At 36.8% G+C, this 25,869-nt stretch overlaps 1 protein-coding gene across 7 annotated transcripts in view; it reads left to right on the top strand.

Moving 5' to 3' along the window:
- DCAF6 (DDB1 and CUL4 associated factor 6) overlaps positions 1 to 25,869 on the top strand; it is a 77,688-nt gene that overhangs the window by 13,868 nt on the left and 37,951 nt on the right. For all 7 annotated transcript variants that reach the window (XM_032095966.1, XM_032096004.1, XM_032096015.1 and 4 more), the window contains 9 exons: positions 2,140 to 2,201; positions 8,488 to 8,580; positions 11,075 to 11,260; positions 14,831 to 14,944; positions 16,017 to 16,152; positions 17,934 to 18,148; positions 19,963 to 20,056; positions 21,368 to 21,487; positions 21,718 to 21,963. In XM_032095966.1, coding sequence (XP_031951857.1) covers positions 2,140 to 2,201; positions 8,488 to 8,580; positions 11,075 to 11,260; positions 14,831 to 14,944; positions 16,017 to 16,152; positions 17,934 to 18,148; positions 19,963 to 20,056; positions 21,368 to 21,487; positions 21,718 to 21,963 — 1,266 coding nt within the window. Of the gene's footprint in view, positions 1 to 2,139; positions 2,202 to 8,487; positions 8,581 to 11,074; positions 11,261 to 14,830; positions 14,945 to 16,016; positions 16,153 to 17,933; positions 18,149 to 19,962; positions 20,057 to 21,367; positions 21,488 to 21,717; positions 21,964 to 25,869 lie in introns of those variants that run through there.

The raw sequence follows: 25,869 nt of genomic DNA, 5'->3' as shown, positions 1-25,869 counted from the left end.
GACATCACCTCATTCCAGATACGTTTTATGCACCTGGTGCAATGTCCAACAATCATCCACTGCTATCAGATTTTTCTGTTCTTCAGTGGAGGTGTGATGGGTCTGGGAAACACTGTATTCTTGTGTTGGCCTGTGGAGTATACAGTTCTTAATGAAGTTACCCCATTGGAGGTCGTGTATTACTGCTCTGTATTTTGCATTACAGTAGCACCCTTGGAGCAGATTAAGTTTGTGTTATGCAAAGTGATACACAAGTATGCAGCAGGTGATATTTCCCACCTGAGCATTCACGTTTACTTACAAGTGATTGAAGAAATCAAATTAACCTGACAGTAGGAATCTTGATTGAAAACACAGAAGTCATTTGATTTGAAAAAATAATAGTATTTCACTAAAAGGTACAATAAACCAACCTTTAAGAACCTATGGTCAAAGTCTGTTCCTGGAGGGGGGAAAAGTGGGTAAGGAAGAGTGGTAAAGAAAGGCCAGTGAGCTAGGTAGATGTGTGTTCCCAGCTGAAGAGTACATACATTCTTACTAGTAGAGCATGGTGCATAAGATTTCATTATTTTAGTCTTTCTCTAATCATGGTTGTTCCTGGTTAACAGAAATTGTAGCACCTGTCACAACTTCAATGTTTATAAAATGGGGCAGGAGAGAAGTCTGGCTTTTATCTTTTTAAAGCTGCCTCAGGCGTGCTTTAAGTGCAAGCACTTTATAACCATTTCACCCACTAAGTACCTTCTCTTGAAAAAGAAAAAATATTTTGCCAAAGTATGATCGTCTTCTAATGTGGTTCTTAAGCTGTGTTATAAGCAATTTTGAATTTTGATCCAGCAAAACGGAGGTATCAAACCCAGACCTTTGGATGGAGGGAAAGCTGTATGAACATTGGATGGGGGTGCAGGTGTAGCTGCGGGAGTTGGTGCTGCTGGAAGGGTGTCCTGGCGTTTGAGGATGGAGTGTGGCAGGGATGCTCAGTGCCTGCTTCCAGCCAGGTGGTTGTGAGGGACCAGGTGTGTGGATATCAGATGTTCTTTTTCAGGGCTGGAGACTATATGGGAGAAATAAAAAGCATTCAGAGGAAGCAAGTGGAGAGAGGAGAAACTACTTTTCCAAATTTGTGCTACACTGCCAGAGGCATCACCGGGCTCTGACATGGTTCTGCCTTGAGCTGAACCAAAGCAAGTTCAGAAATGTAGGATTTTTCAGATGTGGGTTCTTTTCCTGATTCTAGGGTTTTTAGGTTAATTTTGAGTGAATTTCATAGTTACATGTTTGGAAACAGTGTAACATAGCATAGGTCTACAGTCTGATGCTCTTACGTGGAATTTTGTTCTGAGACATGTATAAACACAGAATTAAAAAAGGTGTAATGATCCTTGAATGTAAGAGTTTTTGGGATTGAAGTAAAAAATATTAGGTTTATCAGGTTGGTTTTTTTTTTTTCTGAAAGTGCATTCTGGGGAATATTAAATTCAGTATAAACTGTTTCCATAAAAACAGGACACTTGAAATGAAAGTTGGAGCCATGTGTTTAAACATTTAGTTCAGGAAAAGACCAGATTTTTGTCAATATACTGTAATTTTCCCTCTTCATGTCTTTAGTACTGTAATGTTTTTGAGTGCAGTGGTAAATCAGTTGGTATATAGCATATAGTACATAAAAGTTCCTGGGGCCTTGTCTTAATATGCATTTACAGATTTCATCTTTATCCTTCATGTCTTCCTTTCACACCATTTTTGTGAAATGGAATGTTACTGGTCTTAAATGTTGCTTTTCCAAATGCAAGGGTTGTACTTTTTGAACCGTGTTATACTTGCTCCCTCTCAGCTAAGTGAACCAAATAACCACAGGGTTAATTTCTGTTTTCTAGCTATTAGTTTTAGAGGAAACATCAGCTTGCAAACCTTTGAGATGTTCATTTTGCCATTTCTGCATTATGAAAGGCGGTAGAAGAACCAGAAAATGTCATGCTTGTCTTAGGATTTGTAAAAGGAGAACCGTATGAATTGTTTTAAGATTCAAATTTATATTCTGGTTCTTTACTCTTTAGGTTTTTACCTGTGAATGGTCACTAGCAGGCTCTTAACTACTTCAGTTTTTAAAAATTATGTAATTGGTATTTTTCTTCACAGGGAGAAGAGAATTTATCCAAAGATTAAAACTTGAAGCAACCTTGAATGTGCATGATGGATGTGTAAGTCACTTGTTGCTTTTTTGTTTGTTAAAAACTGTTAAATTGTGATTTCGTTGCCGTGGTAATAGTCCCTTAACTTAAAAAGGCAAATATATTTGTCTATTAAAGCTGAGCAGGACCATTCTGTTTGTAGAGACCTACATCTGAATTCTCTAGCTATTTGTTTCTTCTCGAATATCTGACACTTTACCTTTGAAGCAAAACAAAATCCCATTCCTGTACATTAATGCTGTGTCTACTGCTGAATGAATTAATCTCTCCTGCCAGTTAAACACATTCTTACCTTTTCAGTTAGGACTAATCTTAAACCTTGAAATGAAGTTTGTTTGTTTGTTTGTGTTATACTGTGTTGACTTAAATCACTCAAAACATGAATAAAGTTTTCTTTTCCAGTTCTGAAAAGCAAATCATCAAGTGCTACATGTTGACTTAAAGAGACAATGAAAACAAAAATAAGCCTTCCTGAAAGGCAATAGCAGAACTTGAAATATTGCTTATTTAAATACTAATTTTTGAAAGTGGTCCAAATATTTTAAGATATATCCTTTTAAATAAAAAGTTTTAGCTAAACTGGGTTCAGGACAAAGAGGATGCCATGTTACCTTTCAGGAAGAGAGCAGAAATTCATGGTTGTTAAAGTCTTCGTTGTACAAAATACCTGAAAAATGAAAGTATTCTATAAAAAAATGAAACTGTAAGTGCAGCATTCATACTTTACCATGAATATTTCTAAAGCTGTTCAAATGGAAGCATAATTTTAGCTTGACTTTTAATTAAGGAGTGTTATAGTTGTTAACGAATGCAGTAGTAGTTTTAAGGAACGAGTGTTGTTAACATTCAGCCTTCTTGAGATCAGAAGTTTGATTTTGATGTGCCTATGTTTTTGTGAGCCTGGAAAGTCTACGAAAGGCAAGGATTAGAATTGCTGTACATAAAATGTGAGCTACTTTTCCTGTACTGACTACCATTATGAGTTTATGTTCTGGTACAGATGGTGTTGGTGTAATGGAACAAATATATGGATTTCTCTTTTTTTTTTTTTCAAGAAATGTTACAACAATGATGATGTAAGGTCTCTTCCAACTCAAACAGTTCTATGATACTATGTGTATTTATTAATTTTATATTCAAGATTGTAACAGTGGTGTTTTACTTTAGAATTTCTTCTCTAGTAATTTTTCATCTCCTCAAATACTTAAGATGAAATTTTTCAAGTTTCTTTTCCTGAAGTTGACTGGGGTTTTTTCTTTATTTTTTCTTTATTTCTTTGTAAGAATAGTACTTTTTTTCTTATTAAAACAGAAGACAGGAAAACAGTATTTGTTCACTACTTGTTAAAAATTAAGTGACTGATCTCTATTTCAATTATCTGCCTCTGTCTCATGTAATAGAAATTGCAGATTTGGTGTTGGCTTTTGGTATTGCTTGGCACTACCAGAGGGATATGTATTTGAAAACTAATCCCAATTTGATTGTGTTAGCTTTTAAAGTATGCTTTAACATATGGCCTGATTGTTTTTGTGGGTGGAAAATGCTTTAACTGTAAACTTAGAGCATTATTTGCAGGTGTTTAAAATACTACAGTATTGAAATACTACAGTTTGAAAAAATGTCTTAAGAAGTTAAATTTGCTCAGAACTGTACACCTTTAAGGAATGGGCTGTTGGGAGGTCTTACCTCATTTATTGTGTGGTCTTTTGCAAGGAATAATCTTTTATGGCTAACAATCACTCAGTATAATTTCTTACTATTTGCTTTAAAAAAAAAGTGAAATAGAAGTCAATGAAATTAAAATGCTTATACTGATTGAACTGCTTATTACCATCAATAGTAATTAGGCTCTTTTTCTTCTCTTTTCTTCTTCCCACAACTCCTGACTCAGCATGCATTTCAAATATGGGGGATGAATGCCTTATTGTCCTATTAAAGGGTGTTTCTGGGTTTGGATTTTGGGTGGTTGGGGTTTTTTTTATGAGAGTTGGATGGCAGGGGTTTGGGGTTTTCTTAGGTTGCTGTTTGGTTGATTGGTGTTTTTAAGAAGTTTTGCATTGTTCTGTTGAATAAGTTGTGACTTATATTTTCTGTATAAAGCGTGCTGTGTAATTGGACACGGTGGACAACTTACTTAAGGCAAGAAATTTTTTTACTAATTGAGGGTAAAAGTAAAGTCCAAGTTCCTATCTGTTACACGAAAGAGAGATCCTGTGGGAGATACAGCTGTGTGTATAATCATACCCAGGCAGGATATCTGTGAAGAAGGGAATATTCTATGAATTATTTCACATATCCATGCTCTAGTAACAGTAATATTGCCATAGCATCTTTTTTTGTTTAAAAATGAGTATTTTCACCTTTTGTTTCTTTGAAACAGTCCCGTTTTCCCCTTGGTTTGAAGACGCAGTTTCTAGCAGTAGTGTGTGAAGTAATTGAATTGGTTCTACAGAGTTGTTGATGTCTGCTTGTAGCCTTATCATCCTTCCAGGGCAGGATCTGCCCCTTTCAACAAGGTTCACATGGTCAAATTCAGTAAGATCATTTATATGCCAGAACTTGCCATTTTCTGTGTTAGCTCTAAAGGGAGCTTAAGAAGATGAGGAAATGTACAGAGTTAGGTGAGCTGTTCTGTATGAAGAGATTAAATCCAAAGGAGAAATGTTGAAAGAGAAGCAATCTGGACCAGCAGCGATGAAGTGTGAGAAAAGTAGAGGATAAAACAGCTCTAAACCATATTGAATTGCAGTAAAAATACAGTTTATTTTCTTCTCATTTTGGTCCTGGGAAAGCTGAGGAAGGTTGAAATGCAGGATGTAGATGGAGCACTTGACAGGAGTAAACACTATATTTTAAAATAATGAAGATTTCCTGAAGGAGTAATTTCTCATTTCTATGTATAGGCATTCAAATCAATAACAAACCAGTCCTTCATAGCATTCATCTTCAGGATGGCACTTGGGAACAAGTCATTTTTAGGTGTAGTCCTCAAAGCCAGGCTTAAATTGGCATAGGGCTTTTGTGTTTTGTTAGAAACACAGTTTTTACCTTGTCCTCCACACATGATGAGCGCTGCCTTTTTCACGCCCTTCCTTGCTTGGGGGGTATTCCTGTTATTCTGGACATCTACAGCCATTTTTATTCCTTTTCTTCTATTGCTTGTATTCTGTTAATCTCTTCTGTTTGCAAAAGAGTTGATTCTGCTGTCACTTTGCATAGAAGCAAGGAGTTTGCTTTTTCAGGTATTAAGGACTGGCTCTACTGCCTCCTGCATTGTCTTTGAGGAAAACAGAGATATAAATTTACTATCTGACTAATTGACTAATGAATCAGAAGTGCCTGCTGCCTCCTTGCAAGGCTAGATGAGTGACAAATGAAATTAGATACAATTAATAGTGTGGAGTACTTAATAGAAAAAAGCTAATTACACACCCTTTGACTTTTCTTACCTTGTTAGTAATTGTCTGTCATTTGTGTTTGATGTATCCTTTGTTTTGGCTCCAACACCTTTCCCGAGATTTCCAAACCCTCAGTGTAGGAACTGTTACATTAGGCTTTTACTTGGGTGTTGAGTGGCAGTGCTGGGAGTACAAATCTGTAGCTTTTTCAAAATAAAAACCAGTTTTCTTGCCAGTCCTCATTTTACATTATATTTTAATAGTGAGTTTGCTTCCTTGGAATGAGACAAGAACTATTTTTTTTTGCTTTTGTTGAGCATCTGCTTTTAGTGATCCGTATGCAAATTTGTTGGGGTTATTCACTGTTGGTCTAGGTTGTACCAAATACTGTGTGTGTTGACTGGAAAGTCTCTGAAAAAAACCCAAACCAAGCTTATTTGACTGAAAGACTTCGTTACTTTTTTATTTATTTATTGTCAGTAATGTTGAGAAGGTGATTGTTTACAGACTAAAAAGCCTATTTAGTTACAGACCTCTAGTACGCACTTGCTAATGTCATCTTACTTCAGGTTTTTTGAACCAACTTTGATCTGGGTAGGGTGTATTGAAATTGCTCAACTGAGGCAATTGTTGCAATGAAATTGGAATTTGGGAGAAGAATGATTGATGTCTTTTGTAGGCTTGTGGCGCAGCAATTTTGATAATCTTGTTTCCCCTTTGCATCTTCAATGTTTTCTCTGTTTTGCTGTCCATCAGATTTTCGGTTTGTACGTAAATATACACATCCACCCCCTCCGTTTGTTTAATATTTGTGCTAAGTCTTATTTCTCACATCATGACTTTAAATTTTTCTGTTGCTTCCTTGTTTTTTCAGTGTTTTGTTTTTGTTTCTATTCCTGTATTTCTACATTAGCATTTTGGTTTCTTTAGGGCAACGATAATAATATTTTTCTGCCTGAGAGGAAATGTAGATGAAAATAAACATTGTTGGGTTGTGTGTTTGCCCTTGCTGTAGTACTGTGCAATGTTTGACAACATTTTAGAGTACAGCCATTGTCAGGACAGGTTATTTCAATGATAGATGGTTCTGGGGGCTAACTGAAATTGTGGTTCTCAGTGATTGACAGCCAGAGTTATAAAATCATAAGAGTAGCCATGCAAGGTCATACCAAAGCTCAGTGGAGCCCGATAACTTGGCCCTGAGAGTGGCCAGCACATATTTTTGAAGGAAGTAGAGGCAGGGCAAGCAGGCTGTATTTGATAGCTGTTCTGGAGAACACATTGCACTTTAATGGGCAGATGGAGGTGGAAGCTGCACCTTTCTTTCTGACCATTTTTCTTTGATGAATACGTATATTCTTCCACTTCTGGTATTTAGGGTGCTCCACAACAATGATTTCCAGTTTCATTAAAAAGCTGTGTGTCATCTGATGGTTTCATTTAAGGCCTTCCATTTCCTGTACTGTGAAGATCCACGGAAAATTATTTCTTACTTTTTCCATGTCACTCATGTTTTCTTAAGCTTCTATCATATCCCTTCCCTAGAGCGGTACAAATTATTTGCTTCTTGCAATAAAAAGTTTTAGATATCTATATGTAATAGATAGCCCAGTAATTCCTTGTCATAGTTTCTCTTTCCAAGTGGGCAGTAATAGAAATGGAGAATACAGGAGTGGGATATGAGCCCAAACTGCATAGCGTGGAAGACGTGGGATTGCCATGCATGGATGTGTACCCTGCTCTTCTGTGCATTTCCTGATAAATCCTAGCAGTATCTGCTGCTGAGCACTGAGCTAATCCTGGCATAGGCATGTTTGTTTAACACCAAGATCTCTCCTCAAGTTCCTCCACCTGAGAATATCAAGGTGGTAATGTCCCTGTGATGCACCTGAAACTGCCAACTGATTTTGCAACTAACCCCAACTAAACTTGCCATTTAAACAGTAACTAGAATGGGTACATTTATTTTAAACAAAAATTATTTATGTTTGGGGGGGCTCGGAGTGAAACATTTGAATTAAAAAAAAAAAAGGCATAAGAAAATAATTTAGAACAAAGTGGGTTTTTTACCAATTCTGTAGTCCACTCTGATACATCACACTAAGGCAGCTGTTCTGCCAACAGAATCTAGCCAGCAGAAAATGGTGATGGCTGCAGTTTGACACTTGAAGGTATTTTAGAGGCTTACTTGAAATGATGATGGTCTTGCATGCAGTCTTTGGTGCTTGTGCATGAGCTGGTGCTTGGAGGATACTTTTTGAGCTTCCTGGACTTTGAGTGCTTTCACAGCTTTGTTTCACTGACACATTGTTAAGCACAGTCTTGTGAAAAGGAGAATTGATAAGGAAATGTATTGTAAAGCTCTCCCAATACAATTCTGTACCTCACTGTAGGATTCTTCTTTCCCAGCGTACTCACACTTTTCAAAAGGGATCTGGGATGGATTCTGCAGTGCTTTGCCCTGAGAAGGTGTGGTCACTGAAAAGTGTGCAAAGCAGTGGATGGTCAGAATTTGGATATGGTGAAGATACAATAATGGGAGCACTGTGATGCCCTCCCATTCAAATTCAGAGAACTCTCTGTGGAGTAGATTCGGTACATTAAAGCACCTCAATGTGTAAAATTGTGGCTACTGTGGGAAGCTTAATTTACCTGATGAACTCTTGAGGAGCAGAGGGAGTAATTGAGATGCCATAGGTGAAGCAGGTGATTCCCTTATCAATTTGTTTTAAAAACACAATTTTTTTTTTTTATGCTAGCTGCTTAGAAATTACATCATTTCAGTTGAATTTGTTAACTCCTATTTCTGTAGTGTTGGATGAGTATTGATGTTATAATATGGTGAAAATTGAATTAATGTAAGTCTAAACAAATTTCTTTTTTTTTTATTAATGCAGGTGAATACAATTTGCTGGAATGATACAGGAGAGTATATCTTATCTGGTTCAGATGACACCAACCTGGTAATTAGTAATCCCTACAGCAGAAAGGTAGGTTTGTTTCTGGCTGCTAATTTTCAAATAGGATGCAAGTTATTATTTTTCAACTTATTAAAGATATTTTTCAATATATCAGTTTTCAGTTATTAATTATTATGTGGCAAAGATAATATGCACTTCCTAGTGTTTATAAATGGGAATAAAGCTTCGCAGTGTTTTAAAACCTTAGTGTTCTAATCCTTTGTGACATTGGTATTATCCCATTTTACGGTACATGGCTAGGCACAAAGGGAACATGGTCTCACCACAGATTAGTGTCAGAACCAGCAATAGGATTCAGTAATTCTTGTGAAATCTTGTAGTCAGATAAACTATCTTCCTCTCACTTCAGTTTTAAAATATTGTATTTGCTTTTGCTCTGTGTAATGTACTGAGTTGTCTTTCTGCGTAACATTGTTAGGGTGCCAATCTTGATTAAAATAGTTCACTCCAGTGTAAAATTACATTGCCTTGTGTGTGCCTGCAGGTGGATGGAGAATAATTTGTATTGAAATAAGGGTTACAACACAGCTGAAAGGCTCCAGTAGTGCCAGCTGGCATCAGTCAGGTAGTGGCACTGTCCCACACTTCTCTCTTGAAGGAACTGCTGTTAGTTTGGTAGAACAGATGCTCTCAGCTGTGCCTTCTCAGAGGCTGACAATTAAACCCTGTGGACATGCTCAAAAATTAAATGTGTAGGAGAAACAAAATGTATGGTTGGTATGGTGGAAGAGAGTTTGAGTAGAAAGCAATACTTGGCTTTCCTGAAGGGTTGTGGTGGGAAAATGGTAGTGATTTGGAGTGTTGCCTGTACCTATAGGTAAGGCCCTTTTGGTCACCTCCCCAAATAAGCCATAGCTTCCAAATTTCGTCTCTTCGTTTCAATTACTGACAAAGTTCAGATCAGTATGACTAGATAGGGCTTCTCTGGCACTGGGAGTTCTGCTGGAAAAGAGGTATCCAAGACAGCTGTGAAGTAGATGATGGATATATTCCAAAGTGAGTGTTGGTGGAGAGACATGCAGAGTAAGAATTTTTCACACAAATAAAGGATGTTCAATGTTATTTATTGGGCAGAGTTCATTTGAATATGCCACTGTGGGATAGTTACTTATTATCAGTTTTACATTAAAATTTTGCAGTATTTTAAAAGGTGCTGCAATTTTAGCTTTATCCTTTCATGGGACAATTTTCCCCCCCTGTTGTGTACTACTCCTTTACTTAAGCCTAATGAGGAATAGGGCGGGTGTCTTGTTTTCTTTTTTTTTTTTTTTTTCAGTTAGCTGAGTTATTTATTTTTTGTAACAGCAGAGCAGAAGATGATTTTTAAATTATTTTTCTTCCAGTACATGCAAATGCAATTATAAAATAGCAGGTACCAGCAAGAAGACTCAATAATTAGTGTTATTCCTGAAAGGTACTAGAAATGTGATTTTTTTATGAGTGTTACAATTGTGTTAGCTTATTTTCTCTGGCTTGAGTAAGAAAATCAATACAGGAAAAGGGAGAAAATTTGTATCAGAACTGTGCTGTAATTCTGTCATCTTACCCAATACCCTTATCACCATATTTTCTGTTATGAGCTAGGTAGAGTAGCAAAAATAGACTTCAGCTATCAATATTGTGTACCTTTCAGAATATGCAGATACACTGTTAAAACTTTTTTAGTGGGAATTATTTAAAAAGTGTGAAATAGCGCTTTAAACAACTTGGTATTTTTTGTCTAATGGAAGTGGTGAAAATTCAGGTTTAAGTGCTGCAGATGGGGGAAATAAGAATATAATTTTCACTTGTTCACAGGAAGGCATGTGGAGGTTTTTTCAGTTTTGGTAGACTAATAAGTATGTGAGGAAGGATAAAGGGTCACCACAAAGTCTTTAAAATCAGCTGTGATGGTGAAGTAAATCATATGTTTCTCTGCTTTACTGGAGATGAATGAGAGACTAAGTCAAGTCTTGGTTTATTGCCCTGTAATCAAGTTCTTAAGTGTTTATTTATTTTTGGCTAGTTCCAAAACATCCTTCCTTATAAACTTCAGTCCTCCTTTCCAGAGTGAATTTAAGAGTAACATCAATTTTTAAAGTCTATAAAGTCGGCTTGGATTACAGTGCCTTGTTCTTCTTGCCTTAAAATATTCCAGATCTTCTAAGTCTCTCCTCACTGACATGGTGGGTGGCTGCACCATCACCCTGACTAATGTTTCACTTGGAGAAACCTGATGTGATGTGTAACCAGCATTGCAAAAACAAAAGGTGGCAGCTGCATTCCAGCCCTTGTATTTTGCAGACTACTTCATGCAAGTGCCTGAGCAATTCTCTCTTGTAGAGCCACTTTCTTCTTAAAAGAAATTTGGTGTAAAGGCAGCTTCTCTGTTCTGTTGTATTGAACTGTGGGTCCCTGGCAGCCTGTGCATAGGCTCTATTTCACAGTCTGAGTTATTTCCCCATTCTTTATCTGCTTGGAAAACATTGACCTGATGCAGCCTCCCTTTTTCTTTGTTCTTTAGGTTCTCACAACAATTCGCTCAGGACACAGGGCCAATATTTTCAGTGCAAAGTTCTTACCATGCACCAATGACAAACAGATTGTTTCTTGTTCTGGAGACGGAGTCATTTTCTACACGAATGTTGAACAGGATGCAGAGACCAACAGGCAATGCCAGTACACCTGCCACTATGGGACTACCTACGAGGTACCTCACAAAATACATCTTATTTTTGAGATGGGTAAAATACATATTTTGTTGTATTGTTGCCCAAGATTTTAACCAGACTGCTGAAAACTTTGTTTCAGTGAGAATTACAGAACTTTTCTTCTGTCATTTTTGAGTATGTTTTTTTCCCTCCTGAAGTAGGCTTGAAGAGAGAAATGTGCTAAATTAAATTGAGAACTTTCCAAAAAGTGGTGCTGTTAAGACCATTTTGGAAATATTAATTCACCTTCAGAATGAATGTTCTGCAGAGCAAAACAGATTTAAATTGTGCTGTGAATTTCTTCCTGACGTAGGTTGGGGTTGGGGGCAGTGGCTGTTTTGCATTTTTATTTTTATTCTTTTCCCCCTGCCTCTCCCCCCTTCTCTGAACTTTTCAGCAGTTTCATGCCTTTTTCACAATTCAAATCCTTCTAAGAAATGCTTATTTCAGCATGTGTGAACAACTTAATCTGAAAAATGTGTTTACAGTTGTAGATAATTTTTCTATTGTGTATTCTAGTTAACTCTTTAGGTGTAAATTTAGCAACAGTGTTTTCAGTCCTCCCTTGGAAGTTTTGTTCATACAAATTAGGCAAGTGAGGAAGCAAAGTGTTACTAAAGTCAGGAAGATAATAAGATTTATTGTTCTAGCTGCTTCTTTTAAATGGCAGCAAAAGCTGCTGCTTGCAAAACTTACTGTGCTTAAAATAGAAAAAATACTGCAATTTTTTTCTTAGGTTGTAAATATTCCTGTTTCTTTCACTGTTTTGTTGGGGTTTTTTGACACCAACACAGTACGCACACAGGAAAAAACCCCCAAATCCATTGCTTTTTTAACTATTCAGCTCAGAATTCATAGCAAGCTTTTAGATATCTTTCTTTGCATTTTAGTGAACAAAATCTTTAAAAACTTCTCATAAAAAGAACTGGAATGTGTGAAAAAAGGAAGTGACTGAGGTACTGCCAGAGCTAATTTTTGTTCACATAGTAAAAGTGTTATGGCCGTAATTACACCAATTACATTTGCCTGCTACGTTGCACAGTCAAAATGGTCTTATTTGGGATGATTTTTATTCAGCAATAATGTTGAGAGGGCATTATTGTTGTTTTGAATGACAGGAGTGTGATACAGTTTTGGTTGTTTATGCTGCTTTAAAACACAATTAATGGAAGGAATATCAAGACCTCTATATGACATTGACTGTTGTAATAACTCTGTCTCTTTGAAGTTATTTTTCTTATCCTGTTTTGCACTGAGGTTTAACATACCTAAATTTGAGCTCTCTACAAAAAGATGTGTTTATAGTACATTTTGGGAGATACTTTTTACGAAGGAAAGAAATGCTGTTGCTGTGTCTTAAACCTGATATTTGAACATAAAATTCATGAGTTTTGTGGCATAACACCCTTTTTTGAAAATATAATAGAGCAAATAGCAGGGGGTTTAAGCAAATGGCTGAGACACAGCTTCAGCTTCTGACATAACCCAACTTTGTCGTTGAGAGGTTCCTGGAGTGGGGAGAGAATTTCCAAATATTGTGATGTTACTGCCCAGCTGTATGTAACCACATCGTCATGTTAAATATAGAACTTTGACTCACTGGGTTTTCTAAATAACAAAAGCTAAAAGCTGCCCCTGAGGTACCAATTCTAAATTTGAATGTGGTTTGAATTTATACAGTTCTTGGAGTTTGTGCCAGTTCAAGATGTTGCAAAAACATGAAGCAGAAGAATGTGGAAATTGGTGTCGATTGTTGTAAACTGTGAGATAATTGTACAATTGTTTTTAGTTCTGAGTGAGAATAGAATAAGCAGAGGGAGAAGTTCTTGAGACATGTGCTGAAGAGTTTATTGTTTGTACAAGGCCATGACAAGTTTATTTTTACTCAGCCAAATGCTTTTCTTTATTGCCGTTCATGTGAATTGCATTTCAGACATTGTACTTTTATGGACACCTCTTACTTTCCTGTTTTAAGTATAGTAAAATGATCATATAGCTATACACTTTTAAAGTTAAGTAGCAAACAAGTTTTTAGTTAGTAAAAAACCAATTTTATATCTATAATGTGTACTTGTTGAACTTAAATGTAGTAATATTGACTCAGTTATCGGAGCTTGCACTTCTCCATTTCTCTGGTTTAGTGCTTATAAAGTACTTAGGATGTTTGTAAGCACCAAGCATAAAAGTTGCCATGTGCAGCTTGTATTACATGTATAGGGTGAAATAGCATCAGTGTGAACAGAAATAAAGTACAGCTACTAGAAATAAGAGCTTGCCACATTCAGCAACATTGTTGGAGCAAAATGTTTTCACTGAAAGCTCTGCTAAATGCTGGAAGAATTTAGTGGATTGAAGGACAATTGCTGGTTTTTATAACTACGCAAATAAAGTTAATTTTAATGAAATGTGTAGTGAAAATAAGCCTTTTCAGTGTGTTACACTGATATATTGAGGACTAGTGGTCATAGCTCAGAAGTTTATTGTTCTACTGGTATTCAAACCTTGGCTTTGTTCTGTAAATTAAACTTCTTATTTGGCACAGCAAGCATTGTTTCAGTTATTGTGCTGAGCATTACAGGAGAGGCTGAATCCTTCAGCTATTACCTTACTAACCCCACTTCAGGTAGAGAGATTTGCAGATATCCATAGGTTACTTTTATTAAGAGTTTTGGGAAGTGGGGGGGGATAAATCATTACATTTAAAAATGTTAAAGAATCACTGATGCTCTGTGTGCAATGAATGTATAACACTATTAACCATTTTCGTTGCTTTATAAATTTCTACTGAAATAGTAGCAGGAGTGTAGGAAGAGAAAAATACTGCCGCAATATTCTCTGTTTTCTGTTTTAAGAGACAGAGTGTAAAAAACCTGGCATTTCCTGTGTATTCATTGACCTGTGGAATTCAGGTCATATTTAACATTATGGTCACTTGCCTTTTTATTTTGTCTTGAGGAGGCTTTGAGTGAAGCCATTCATGTGAGACTCCATCAGTCATCCCTAGGTGGAGAAGGGCTGAGCTTAGGAAAATGGTTCAATATGGTGCTCTCTTAAAAAAAAATAGCAGTGAGGAGGTAGGTTGGTAACAGCCTTTAATGCAGACTTGCTGCAGGGAACTACCTAGAAAGTAAAGGGGTGGCCCAATCGGATTAAAAGCCATTTAGTATTTTCAAGGCATTCAGACTTCTGAGGATTTTGTTTGTAATTGTCTCCTATTACTTGATAGAGAGTAAACTGAGCTTTTGTTGAATTACTGCAGCAAACTGATAAGTTATCTGAAAAGTGATTGCAGTAAATGAATGTTGTGTATTAAAAGATAACAGAAACAACTGTAAGCCTTGACCTATGGACATTTAATCTTTGACATTTAAAAGTTTCCTTTGACTTCAAACCTTTTCTTGAAAATGAAGAAGCATCATCAGTTTTTCAATTTTTCTTATTACTTCACTGAAAAGCTTGACTTGAGTCCTAATTGTCTTAGTGCTGCTCAAAATATTGATGCTTTTACTTTTAAATTAGTGCTATTTCTGGAGGTATTAATAATCTTATTTTTTCTTTCTTTGGAGCAGATTATGACAGTACCAAATGATCCCTACACTTTCCTCTCTTGTGGTGAGGATGGCACCGTGAGATGGTTTGATACTCGCATCAAAACAAGTTGCACAAAGGAAGATTGTAAAGATGTAAGAACAAAACCTTTTCATAAAGATGACTTTAAAAACAATCTTTTGATAAAGATATCCTGAATGTAGAGCTGTGCATGACACAAACACAGGATATGAGTTCTGGTAAAACTTTTAGAAATAATAGATTTTAGGGTTGTTGATCGAGATGACATTTTTCCCAAGAAACAGTAAAAGCTTGGGGAGTCTTTTTTAATTTTTCTTCTTTAATTTTAATATCTCTCTTATTTTATAAGCTTTTGTGTGAGGCTTCAGATATGGTAAAAAAGATATGTCTGTTGAAATTGAATCTCTTAGTCTGGTTTACACGAATAATGTAGAGTGCAAAACTGGAGGCAAAAAATGAGCCTTGAGAATCATCTGCAGCCTTGTGTTCTTGAGCATCCTTTGTCCCTCTGTAAGAAAAGATTTGGTAATAAATTATATCACTGGTATGACCCTAGAAGGTAAGGTGGTGGTGCTGTCCACTGTGTTTGAATTTTAGAAACAATTTTAATACTGAATTGGAACAAAACTCTCGAAGTATGTATTGCTAGTCTTGATTAATTTTGTTCAACCTTGTACACATTTACCAGTTCTAGGCGTTTCTTTCATTTTTTCCCTTCTATCCAGTTATCTGCCTGTAGATGGAACCTACTCCGATCCTTTAATTAATTTGTTAATTAATAAATTAAAATTAATATGTTTCTGCATATTTAGTACTTTTCTCCCTCCACAGTTACTGTATTTCCATAAGAAAATCCAAGGTGCAAGGTAGTTTATAAATCTGTAATTTTTAGCTTATATATTTTTAAATGTTGTTCCTGTGGTTTTGTTTTGTTTTGGTTTCTTTTTTAGCTGTTCTGGTGCCAGTTTTGTTTCTCTGATAGTTTTCCTTCTGTGCAGTGGCTTTCCTGATAACACATTTATGATCAATCTTCACAGGGCCAGACCTGTTTTCTCAAAATCTCCTTGACTAAGGGAGGGGCCTGTGTCCTGAAACAAACAAAAAACCAAGGCAAAACAAAGAAAAATAATTACACTTCAAATGTTCAGAGCTGTTATTTCAATGCTGCATTTTTGTGTGTTGCAGGATATTTTAATAAACTGTCGTCGTGCTGCCACCTCTGTCGCTATCTGTCCACCCATCCCCTACTATCTGGCTGTGGGCTGTTCTGACAGCTCAGTGAGGATCTATGACAGGAGAATGCTCGGCACAAGGGCAACAGGTAAGAGCCACACTCTGCAGCGAGCATTTCTACCCATTGGCAGTGCCAAATTCAGGTTATTTTCAAAACAGATGGTGAATGACTCAAGTTAACACTGCAGAAGTGTAGCTTTCTTCTCTGGGAACTATGGTTTGTGATAATAGAGTCATTTCACTCTAATATTTGCTAATGCAGAAATCTTCAAGGAAGTAAACCTAATCTCTTCATGCATCTTAGAATGCATTGTGTACTGAATGCAGAAAAAGACCTTTTGTAGTGTCTCTTATTTTGTCTTGAAACGTGTGATTCCAGGATTCCAAAAAGCTGGAGATTGCAGCCTCCAGTGGTCCACCTGTATTTTAATTAAGTTCTTGTCTGGTACTCTGTTATGCTGGAACTTGATGCTTCTTATGTGAGGAGATCTTATGAACTCTGTAATATCCTGCACTGTGCTTGCCTTTGCAGCAGTTATTGCTGTATCTAACACAGTTTCACTGAAAAGCTGCAAATTCCTCAGGTGAAAGCTGGCATGCTTCAGATGCTTACCTAAGGATTTTATTTTAAAAATTCAGGTGCACAAAAATGTGTTATATCATTCTAACTTAGCTCTTGGTTCTAATGTATGCTCAGTGTTTGTTTGGACACATAGGAATTAATAATACAGATGTGACATTCATGTCAATAACCAGTGGCAGAAAATCTGTCATTTTGTGCAGCATTTTCCTGTTAATGATTGTGGTGGAGGAGAAAGGGAACAGGAAAGATCACTAAACATAAAAATATCCCTCTCATCAGGCTAACATTCTGTAGGAGCTCTCCCTTTCATCACACTGGTCAGCAAAATTCTGTGAGAAGTGCCTGGGAACAGATTCTGGGGGCTGACAGAAATGTCCTCTGTGTGTGCTCTTGTACAGTACAAGAATAAGGTGAATTTGGCCTGGAGAGCAAACGAGAGAAAAATCAAGATTCTGGAGACTGATTTTTAAAAAAATATTGATGTAGTGTTCTGTTGCATGTTTGGGTTTGTGTGGAGTTTTTTTTTTTTTTGGTTTTTTTAAGAGGTCAAGTATTCTGTGTCCAGTGAGCAAACTTGATTTTCATTTAATCATTTCTGCCATGTAGGAAACAGTTATATGTCAAATTAGGAGGTTTTGGAAGAGTCTGTTTTTTTCAGTGTTAGAGCTTCTTATAGGTACCTTTTATCTGCCCACAAACCTGTAATTCTAGAATTTAAGATTGTTTTAGTGTTTGGATTGGAGGTGAGTGATCGGGAAGGCATGGTAAGTCCAATGTAGTGTATAGGTCTTCAGTTTCAATGTGACAGTATTATTATGTCTTGGAAGAAAAATTAGGTTTTTTAAAAAAATTAGGTAGAAAAGAGGCCTATTCCCTAAATTTTTGAAGTTTCATGTACTGAGTTCCTTGCTAATTTGTGTGTAGATACAGATTTGCATTATTGTTTTGTGTTTTTTGGTTCTAAAATTTCCATTTGTACTACATTTGACAGGATCCATACAACACCATGTGGTGGGTACGTGAGACATTTATGTATTTGTGTGTGCGTTTTCATCTTTTATTTTTTGTAATGTGCATAATAAAGACTGTAAAATCTGGTATGTCATTCCCCAGATCAAAATTATTGCAGAAACTACAGGATATGTAGCTTTTCCCTGGTTATCTTTTGTTGGATGCTAAATAAGGGGTTTATTGAAGCTGTTGAAAATTTGCAATAGTAAATGTGTAATTTTTTTCTTTCTCCTCTCTCCCCTCACACTTTTATTTATTTATTTTTTTAAATAAAGGGAATTATGCTGGCAGGGGCACTGTTGGAATGGTGGCACGTTTTGTCCCTCCTCATCTCAACAACAAATCCTGCAGGGTAACATCCCTGTGTTACAGTGAAGATGGCCAAGAGATCCTTGTGAGCTACTCCTCAGATTACATTTACTTGTTTGATCCCAAGGATGACACAGCACGAGAACTTAAAGTCCCTTCTGCTGAAGAGAGAAGGGAAGAGGCAAGTGATTAAAATGCCCTCCTTTCATGTTTTATGTTTTTTAACTTGCAGAGCACAAGAAATACCATCAGTTGTGTTTCCCTTTAATCTCAAAAGAATGTGGCTGGTCATAGACTGAGGTGTGATAAGTAGATTGTCACAAAAATGGTGTATTTTTAATACATACTTATTTAGGTATGTATTTATTTACAGTGTTTTGTCACTCTAGTTTTCTTTCTTGTCTGGTTTCCCTCTCTTAGAGATGAGAAGGCATCTGCCTGAATTTTGGGTTATAACACCAGCAAGGGTGGCAGGTCACTCCTGTAATTGAGGTGTACGTTCTGTTATTTTTCATGCCATCAGAAGCATATTCCTTGAAATCAAATATTAACACTCCTTGGTAAAAGTTGTCATTTCATGGCAGATATGAGGGAGTACGAGGTGTTTAGATCAAGGAGGTGAGCCACTGTTACTGAGCAGTATTAAAATTTTCAAAACTCAAGCAGCTGTTTATTATCAGCTCACTTACAATGGTGCTTACCCTTCCAGTCTTAATTTTCTGATCAATATTAAAAAGTGCTTTTAACTACAGTGAAGTTGTTTCTGTCTCTCCCTGCACTCCTCCAACCATCCACTGCTTTTTTTTCTGGTGTTTTGCTCACCCTTTCACAAACTCTGTATCTCGAGTTCCTTATCTTTTGTCTGAGGCCACAAGGGAAGTCACGACGAGTTGTCAGCATCCTGCTGTCCTCACCTGCAGGATCAATGTGATGATGATGATTTATCTTTCCTCTTTGCTGTGAGAAGTGTGATGTTGACGTTTCCTTCCTTCTTTTTCTTAGAATCTGTTTGGAGCCATTTTTATACATTTTCCGACACATTCTACATGATGCGTTTTCTTAGTCAGCAATACAGCATGATTCTGCTTTTAAATGCTTACTCTTTGTCCTTGTTGTTATCCCTAAAAACATTGTTGCTTTGTTATTTTTATTTCAGCCTGGCTTAAAGTTGTATAGAGCAGAAGAAATGTAAAGACTTCTTCCTAAATCTGCTGGTAGAGTCATGAAAGTTAAAACTTTGATATGCTTGTACCACAGGGCCTTTGCATTTAGTTTAAAATTGTCAGCACAAGTTTTTGGTTGGTTTTTTTTGTTTGGCTTTTTTTTTGTTGTTTTTAAGGCCAGAAATATCCAGCCAATACACTTGATTTCAAACTCTGACCTGCCTTTCTAAATGAGCAGAGCACTCCCTGTTTCTCTTGGAGTTGCTGAAAGTAACACCACCTATTTAGTGATTGCTTTATACTTCCTGCTGCAGAAGAAGGAAAAAAAATTATAAAAAAGAAAAAGAAAATAGGTTAAAAAATAAACTATAGTTTATTTGCACAAAATTTCCTCTTTTTTTGTTAATGTCTGATTGTTTTTAACTTTTGCTTAATTGCAAGTCCACATTTCATTAAACTGAAGCTCCCATATAGTTTTTAATGTGAATAGGTGAATATTTCTTCAGAATTCAGGATGAAGTCAAGAAAACCTTAATAATTATTGGTCACTCCAGAAAGAGTCAATTAACATAATGAAGTTAGTTTAAAATCAAAGCTGCATTAGTTCTGGGAGTCATTTAGTTTAGGCTGTTGAAGCTTAAACTCGTGCATTTTGTTGATAAGTGTTGTGCTTATTCATGGTTGATCTGAACATAAGGCTGACATTCTGTTTTTTGGTGACAGATATGAATTTGGGTGACTTAAGAAAATTGAGATTTATATTTAGACTTAGAATCCTCTACTGTAGAACATAAATAGCTGTGTGATGCTTTTTTCTCTTTCTCTCCCCCAGTTACGTCAGCCTCCCGTTAAACGTCTGCGGCTCAGAGGGGATTGGTCAGATACTGGGCCAAGAGCAAGGCCTGAGAGTGAGAGAGAGAGAGATGGTAAAAGCATTTGCACTTGGAGGGGGGTTGTTGTCCTTGCTGCTGCATTTTGTTGGGTTTTTCTGTATTGGTTTGATTTGGGTTTTATTTTCCAGTTTTTCTGAAGTATTCTCAAAATTTTTCCTTCAGATTGTTCTTGTTTTAACAATCAGCCAAGCCTTAAGATGGTTTTCTTAGAGTTTAACACAGAACTGCTATTGTACAATGACTTTTAAAATTGAAAGTATTCTTACCAGAACAATTATATTGCTTCAGTTAGGCTGATGTAAGTAAAGGAGAGCTTTTTTCGTTGTCATTGCTTAGGGACTAACACAAGCACTTATTTCTTTTTTTTTGTAGTCACACCTCACATGCAATCACAATTACAAATGAAATGCTCTTTAATAGTTACATTAGGGGACTGGAATTCAGAGCAATAGGATTCTAATATTATACTTTTCATTTTTATAATGTCATTTAGTCACATAAGTTGACTAATTTTTATGCTTATATTTTCATGTTTATAATATATTACTCAGTTGCTTGAGATTTTAGTAAATAAAGCATTTCCAAAGCTATGCTTAGGTATCAAAAAATGGGATACCAAAGCAGAGCAGAGCATTTTTTGTCACTCATCTTAATTTTCATCTAATAATGTGTTTCTGTTTAAATCTGACAAGCTGTGGGGTTCCAAGTATTTGATTCTAGTTCCCTTAAATCTTCCTCACTTTTCTGCCTACAGTTTCCCTTTCCAGATTTTCTGTGCTGGTGTTCTCATTTTCCTGCTTCCCCAAACTAGAATAGAACTGTCTAGGATTCTGTACTTGACACAGGCAGTAGGAGATGCTGTTTAGGGAGAGAACATGAGCCTGTCCTCTTACCTTAGTCTCTCTTTGTTGCTCCTCCAGTATTTGGAATTACTGGATTAGAAACACTGGAGGTTATTATCCCATCTGTTGCTTTACAATCTGCATGTGGTTCTATTGCCTGTGACCTTCTGTAATCCTTTTTTTGAACCTATTGATAATATTTCCTATGGCATCATTAACCACCTTTTGGCTGTTTTCTTTGGCTGTTGCAATTCCATTTTTTGTGTTTTAAGGTCAGAGCTCCTCTGCTTGAGATATGGGAGGGGAATGAGGGATGCCAGCAGAGGGTCAGAGACCTGTAGTGTGGAATTGAGGATAGACAGGAGCATTGGGATCAGGTGGAAGGGAGCTGTTTCCTGTGGGAGAAGGGGGTGAGGGGTGGTCTCCATTCCTGGAAGAAATGAGGGGTGAAAGGTACTCTGGTAAACTTGTAGATAAAACTTCAGCATTACTTATTCTACAGGGGAGCAGAGTCCCAATGTCTCTCTGATGCAGAGGATGTCAGACATGCTGTCAAGGTGGTTTGAAGAAGCCAGTGAAGTTGCACAGAGCAATCGAGGACGAGGAAGATCACGGTCCAGAGGTGACTCCCTTCTTTTCAACAATACAGATTGAAACAGAAATTGTGTGTTTATAGTGGATGTGCAGGCTTTGAATATCAGCCTTTCCTAGGTATAGACAAAATTTTAGTGCACTGGAGAACTGAGCACATGTGTTTGCCATAGGAATGGTAGTGGAAAGGGATCTTTAGAGGCAGAGTAAGTTTATTTTTGAGCTCTTTTTCTCGCTTTTTTGTTTTATTTTTAATCAAAGGTGGGACTAATCGGACAGATGCTCCTGCTACTAGTAACATGGCATCTAGTAGAGAATCAGAAACTGCGATGGAAGTAGATGGTTCTGAACAGCTTCCATCATCTTCCTCTTCTACCATGTCAGCTCAAGCTCCTTCAACATCATCTTCAACAGAAAGTCCCCCTTCAACTTCATTACTGTCCTCTCCTGATAACGAACAAAGGCCTTCTTTAGGGGCCTCAACTCAGCCTGTGCTGCATCACTCTGGTGAGAAGAAATCCATCTTGTCATTGTTTATGAAAAATAAGAAACAATTTCAATAAGAAACAATTCTCTTTTAGGATATTTTGGGTAATTGATCTCCATCTGCTTTCTTCCCTGCACATCCTTAATGAGACTTAAGTTTTATAGTTACCAAGTGGTTGCAGGTGTGATTTAAAGAAAGAGTGAAACCATCAACTCTATACCTTTGTCTGAAAAAGAAATTTCCAAGGGGATCACCAGTATTGTCTTTTGAAGTAGAAATAAACATTTTTTGCTTATTTTTTTCTAAACTTATGTTGTCTTCATGGAGTGTAGTAACATCTTGCCTTCTTCCACTGAGATTTGGCTGTAGCAGCATCAGGGCAATGAACAGCAGAACATGTGCCTGTTGCAATCAGGGGAGGTAGGGGATGTCTCCTTCAGGAGGAACCTCCATCCTCAGCATTTCAGTCAGCAGTGTTGGGTTTTAGCTTCTCAAAAGTATTTGGATAGACAAGGCTCACCTGGCATGGCATTCCATTATTGGTTAATAAATTATCCCACATATTGATACTTAAATCTGTATATCTTGAAGAAACTCATCTGTATTTAATACAGACTCACATCCTTCTTGGGGGAAAAGAAGGAAGTATATTCTGCTGTCAGAATGTCAGAAACTAATTTGGGTAGTTACAGAGCACCTTATGCTTTGACTTGACCTTTTCCATCTCAATGCCACAGCCTTTAGAGTGGAATATTTGCACAAGAGTTTATTTTTTTTAAAGTGAGTTTCTAGGCCTCACAGTTATAGTGGAAAGACCGATGTGACCTGAAAGACATCAGGTTTAGACCTTTTGTCTTATATAGATTCTGTTGTAAAAAAATCAAGCTCTCTCTTTGGAAAGGTGAGTGATAGCATCTTCAGGCCTTAAATTTGATATTCTGGAGTACAGGAGGGATGGGGATTCCCAGGAGAGAGTGTGCTGTGGCTGCTGCAGCCAGAATCTCTGGGATGGGTGGGAAATTATGAGGCACCTGGTATCTGAAAGACAGGGAAGATGAAGACATAAGTTGAAATTCATGAAACATATAATTTTTGCTTTTTAAACCTTTCAATTAGTTTGATACTTATTTAGAGATAATAATCAGTGAGCAGAAAAATGGCAATATGCACAGGAAATTTAGAAAATGCTAAGTTTATTTAGTATCAGAGGCTTTTAGTCACCTATGTTTTTTATTAGTATTGGTGTCAGCTTGCTGCAATCTCAAGTTTTTTCACAATACACACACAAGAAGATGATTAAAGGGTCTACTCTAATTCAGTGCAACCTGATTTAGCTGCCACTAACTTTGATCCAGAGGGATAGCCATCAAAGAACACATGTACCATTACCAAAGGTTCCCTTTGATCTATTTATTTCTTTTTAAAAGTATATGGTTTACTCTGGAACTTAGAGTGGCCAGGAGAGTATTGAAAATAATTGCTTTGAGCTATGTCATTGAAACATGGTGGGTTTCATAAAGATAATGCACCAGCGAGCATTTCCAGAATTGTGGTGCATTTTCTAGCCTACGTTTTAAGGAATCTGTGCTGACCAGAAAAATCTTTTCTCTGAATCTGCTTGAATTTCTAAGCAAATATTTATTCTGCTAGCATGAAGCTGAAGTTGTTATTTCTTAATCCAGCGCTTCTCTAAGAGCATTTCTTTTTTCCCAGTTTTACTTTGGACTTGAGAATATATTTAGTTTTGAAAGGGGTAGTGATGGTTGGTTGACAGACAGGAGATACTTTCTAATTTGCTCTATAATATTTGACAGATTCTTTGACTAAACCTAAGCAGGGTGTCAGATTTGCAGCTTAAAATTGTCTACAGGACTCCTGCAGGCATAAATTTATTAGTACAAGGTGTTTGCACACCTAATAATCCTGTTTCAGAAGCAGTGCAAATGAGACCCTGGAGTAACAGTAAAACAAGTTTTGGGTGACATGGGTAGGTTCAGGGAGAGGGGAAGCTCCTGGGCAGAGAGAGCAGGTCATGGCAGAGGGGTAGCACTGGGTCTGTGAATGAGCAGGCTGGGCTGGGAATGTCACTTTTGCGGTGTTTATGTGGCCTGGTAACCCATGGCTGTGCTCAGTTGTGAGATTTTATTTACTCACAGTCTGTAGTCTATAAATCTGTCTGCAAACACTGCGTCAAGGACTGGATTTCCTGAGCTTGTTCACCTGCATTTTAAGGTGAGTAAAACCTGCTGCTTTTTTGGGGTGACAAGAGCAGGAAAGTGCTAATAGGAATAGTTTAAATACAGTGGCGCTGAGTAGGAAGCCCAGACAGAGGTGTTGTAAGAGGTGGATGACTGAGGAGGCATTTTGGAAGGTGGAAAAAGGAAAAAAGAGGTTTTCAGCCACCATTTTGCATAAAGTCATGGCAGATACAAGTTCGAATATTGTAGCAAAGAGTCAGCAAATGAAGAATGTGTTTTCAGGAAATGACTTCTTTAGAATCAGAGTGTGAATTCCTAACTCAGGCTTGTAAACAGCTTTCCATAAATCATTTCTACAGATTTCTGCGCTCAGCACAGGCACTTGTGGTAACCCTGTGTTTGAAATAGCAATACCTTTGTGTAAATGTTACAGTTCAAATATTGTTGGTTTGGTGTTCCAGAAAATGTCACATGGTGGGCATTTGAGCTTCTCCATCTGAACTACTTTTTAAAATATTAAGAGGTGACGTATCTGTGCGAAATAGAGTCAGTACAGAAATGGTTTAGTGCTGGAGCTTGTCGGGATAGGTCTCTTTAGCAGAATGTGTATTCTAGAAGTTTGAACATTTAAGTTACAATTAAACAACAAAATCAGTGCAAAATCTCAGTAGCCTGTTACTGCCAGTACATTTGAATAGTTTTTTTATATATGTATATAATGAGAACAATTGCTGGAGATTGTCATGCTTGTCACAAAGGAAAAATACAACTAATTTATTTTCTTGCCCTGCTTGGGCCATTCAGTGGAAACCTTTAAATTTTGTATGTTAGTTCTAAGATGCTGATGTTTTAAACCACCATAAACATCAGGTACAACAAACAGTAAAATATAATACAATTTTTCTCTTAAATAAAATTCCAGATACACATTGGTACCATTGGGAGGGGATGCAAGGGGCAACTGGCTAATTAGTACAAAGCTTAACCCTAGTATGTGTTCTGATATAAAGTAACTGCTTTAAAATTTTGAATGGGAATGTAACAATAACTGGGTTTTTAAATTTGTTTCTATTTCCTCACTCCATTTGCTAGCAAAATAAACATTTGCTTAGATATTCTGAAATATATTAAGTGTTGTCACTGAACATATCCAAGATAGCAGCTATCTTTCATGTTTGGTATTGTAGTTCTTGTTACATCTTAAAATGCGGCTGTCTCTGAACTGTGTGGAACTGAATCAGCAGCAAGTACTGAAAACTGCAATTTTAGGCATCACTGAAATTCCCTTTAAAGTATTCTCTAGGCTGTTTGGAGTTTTTATTTCCATAAATGTTTTTGGGACATGAAAACTATTCATAGCAAATCTCTTTGATGCCATATTCCTTTTAGGAACTATATCTTTTTATTTTTGTTACACCTTATCAACCATAAACGGAGAGGATGTTTTTCTCAAAACTGATATGAGACTAAGTACATTAAACCTCATGACCATTCAGTATTAACTGGTGCTTGTCACTAACTTTCCAATTACTGGATTCTGGTTTTGGGTTTGTTTCTTTTCATAAAAGAAAATTAAAAATTTGTTTGTTTCACTGCTTGGATAAGGGTTACAGAATATTTGTTGAGCTTTTACCTGGATGAAAGGCTCCATGCCAATGTAATGCTCTCTAGTATTTTAACATTTCAGTGTGATTCAGACACTGTTATTAAAGATGCAATCTGTGTTAT

Source organism: Corvus moneduloides, chromosome 2 (assembly GCF_009650955.1).
Source record: "Corvus moneduloides isolate bCorMon1 chromosome 2, bCorMon1.pri, whole genome shotgun sequence".
Lineage (NCBI taxonomy): Eukaryota > Metazoa > Chordata > Aves > Passeriformes > Corvidae > Corvus > Corvus moneduloides.
Note: the sequence above shows the minus strand (reverse complement) of the source record. Positions and strands in the feature narration are given on the sequence as shown.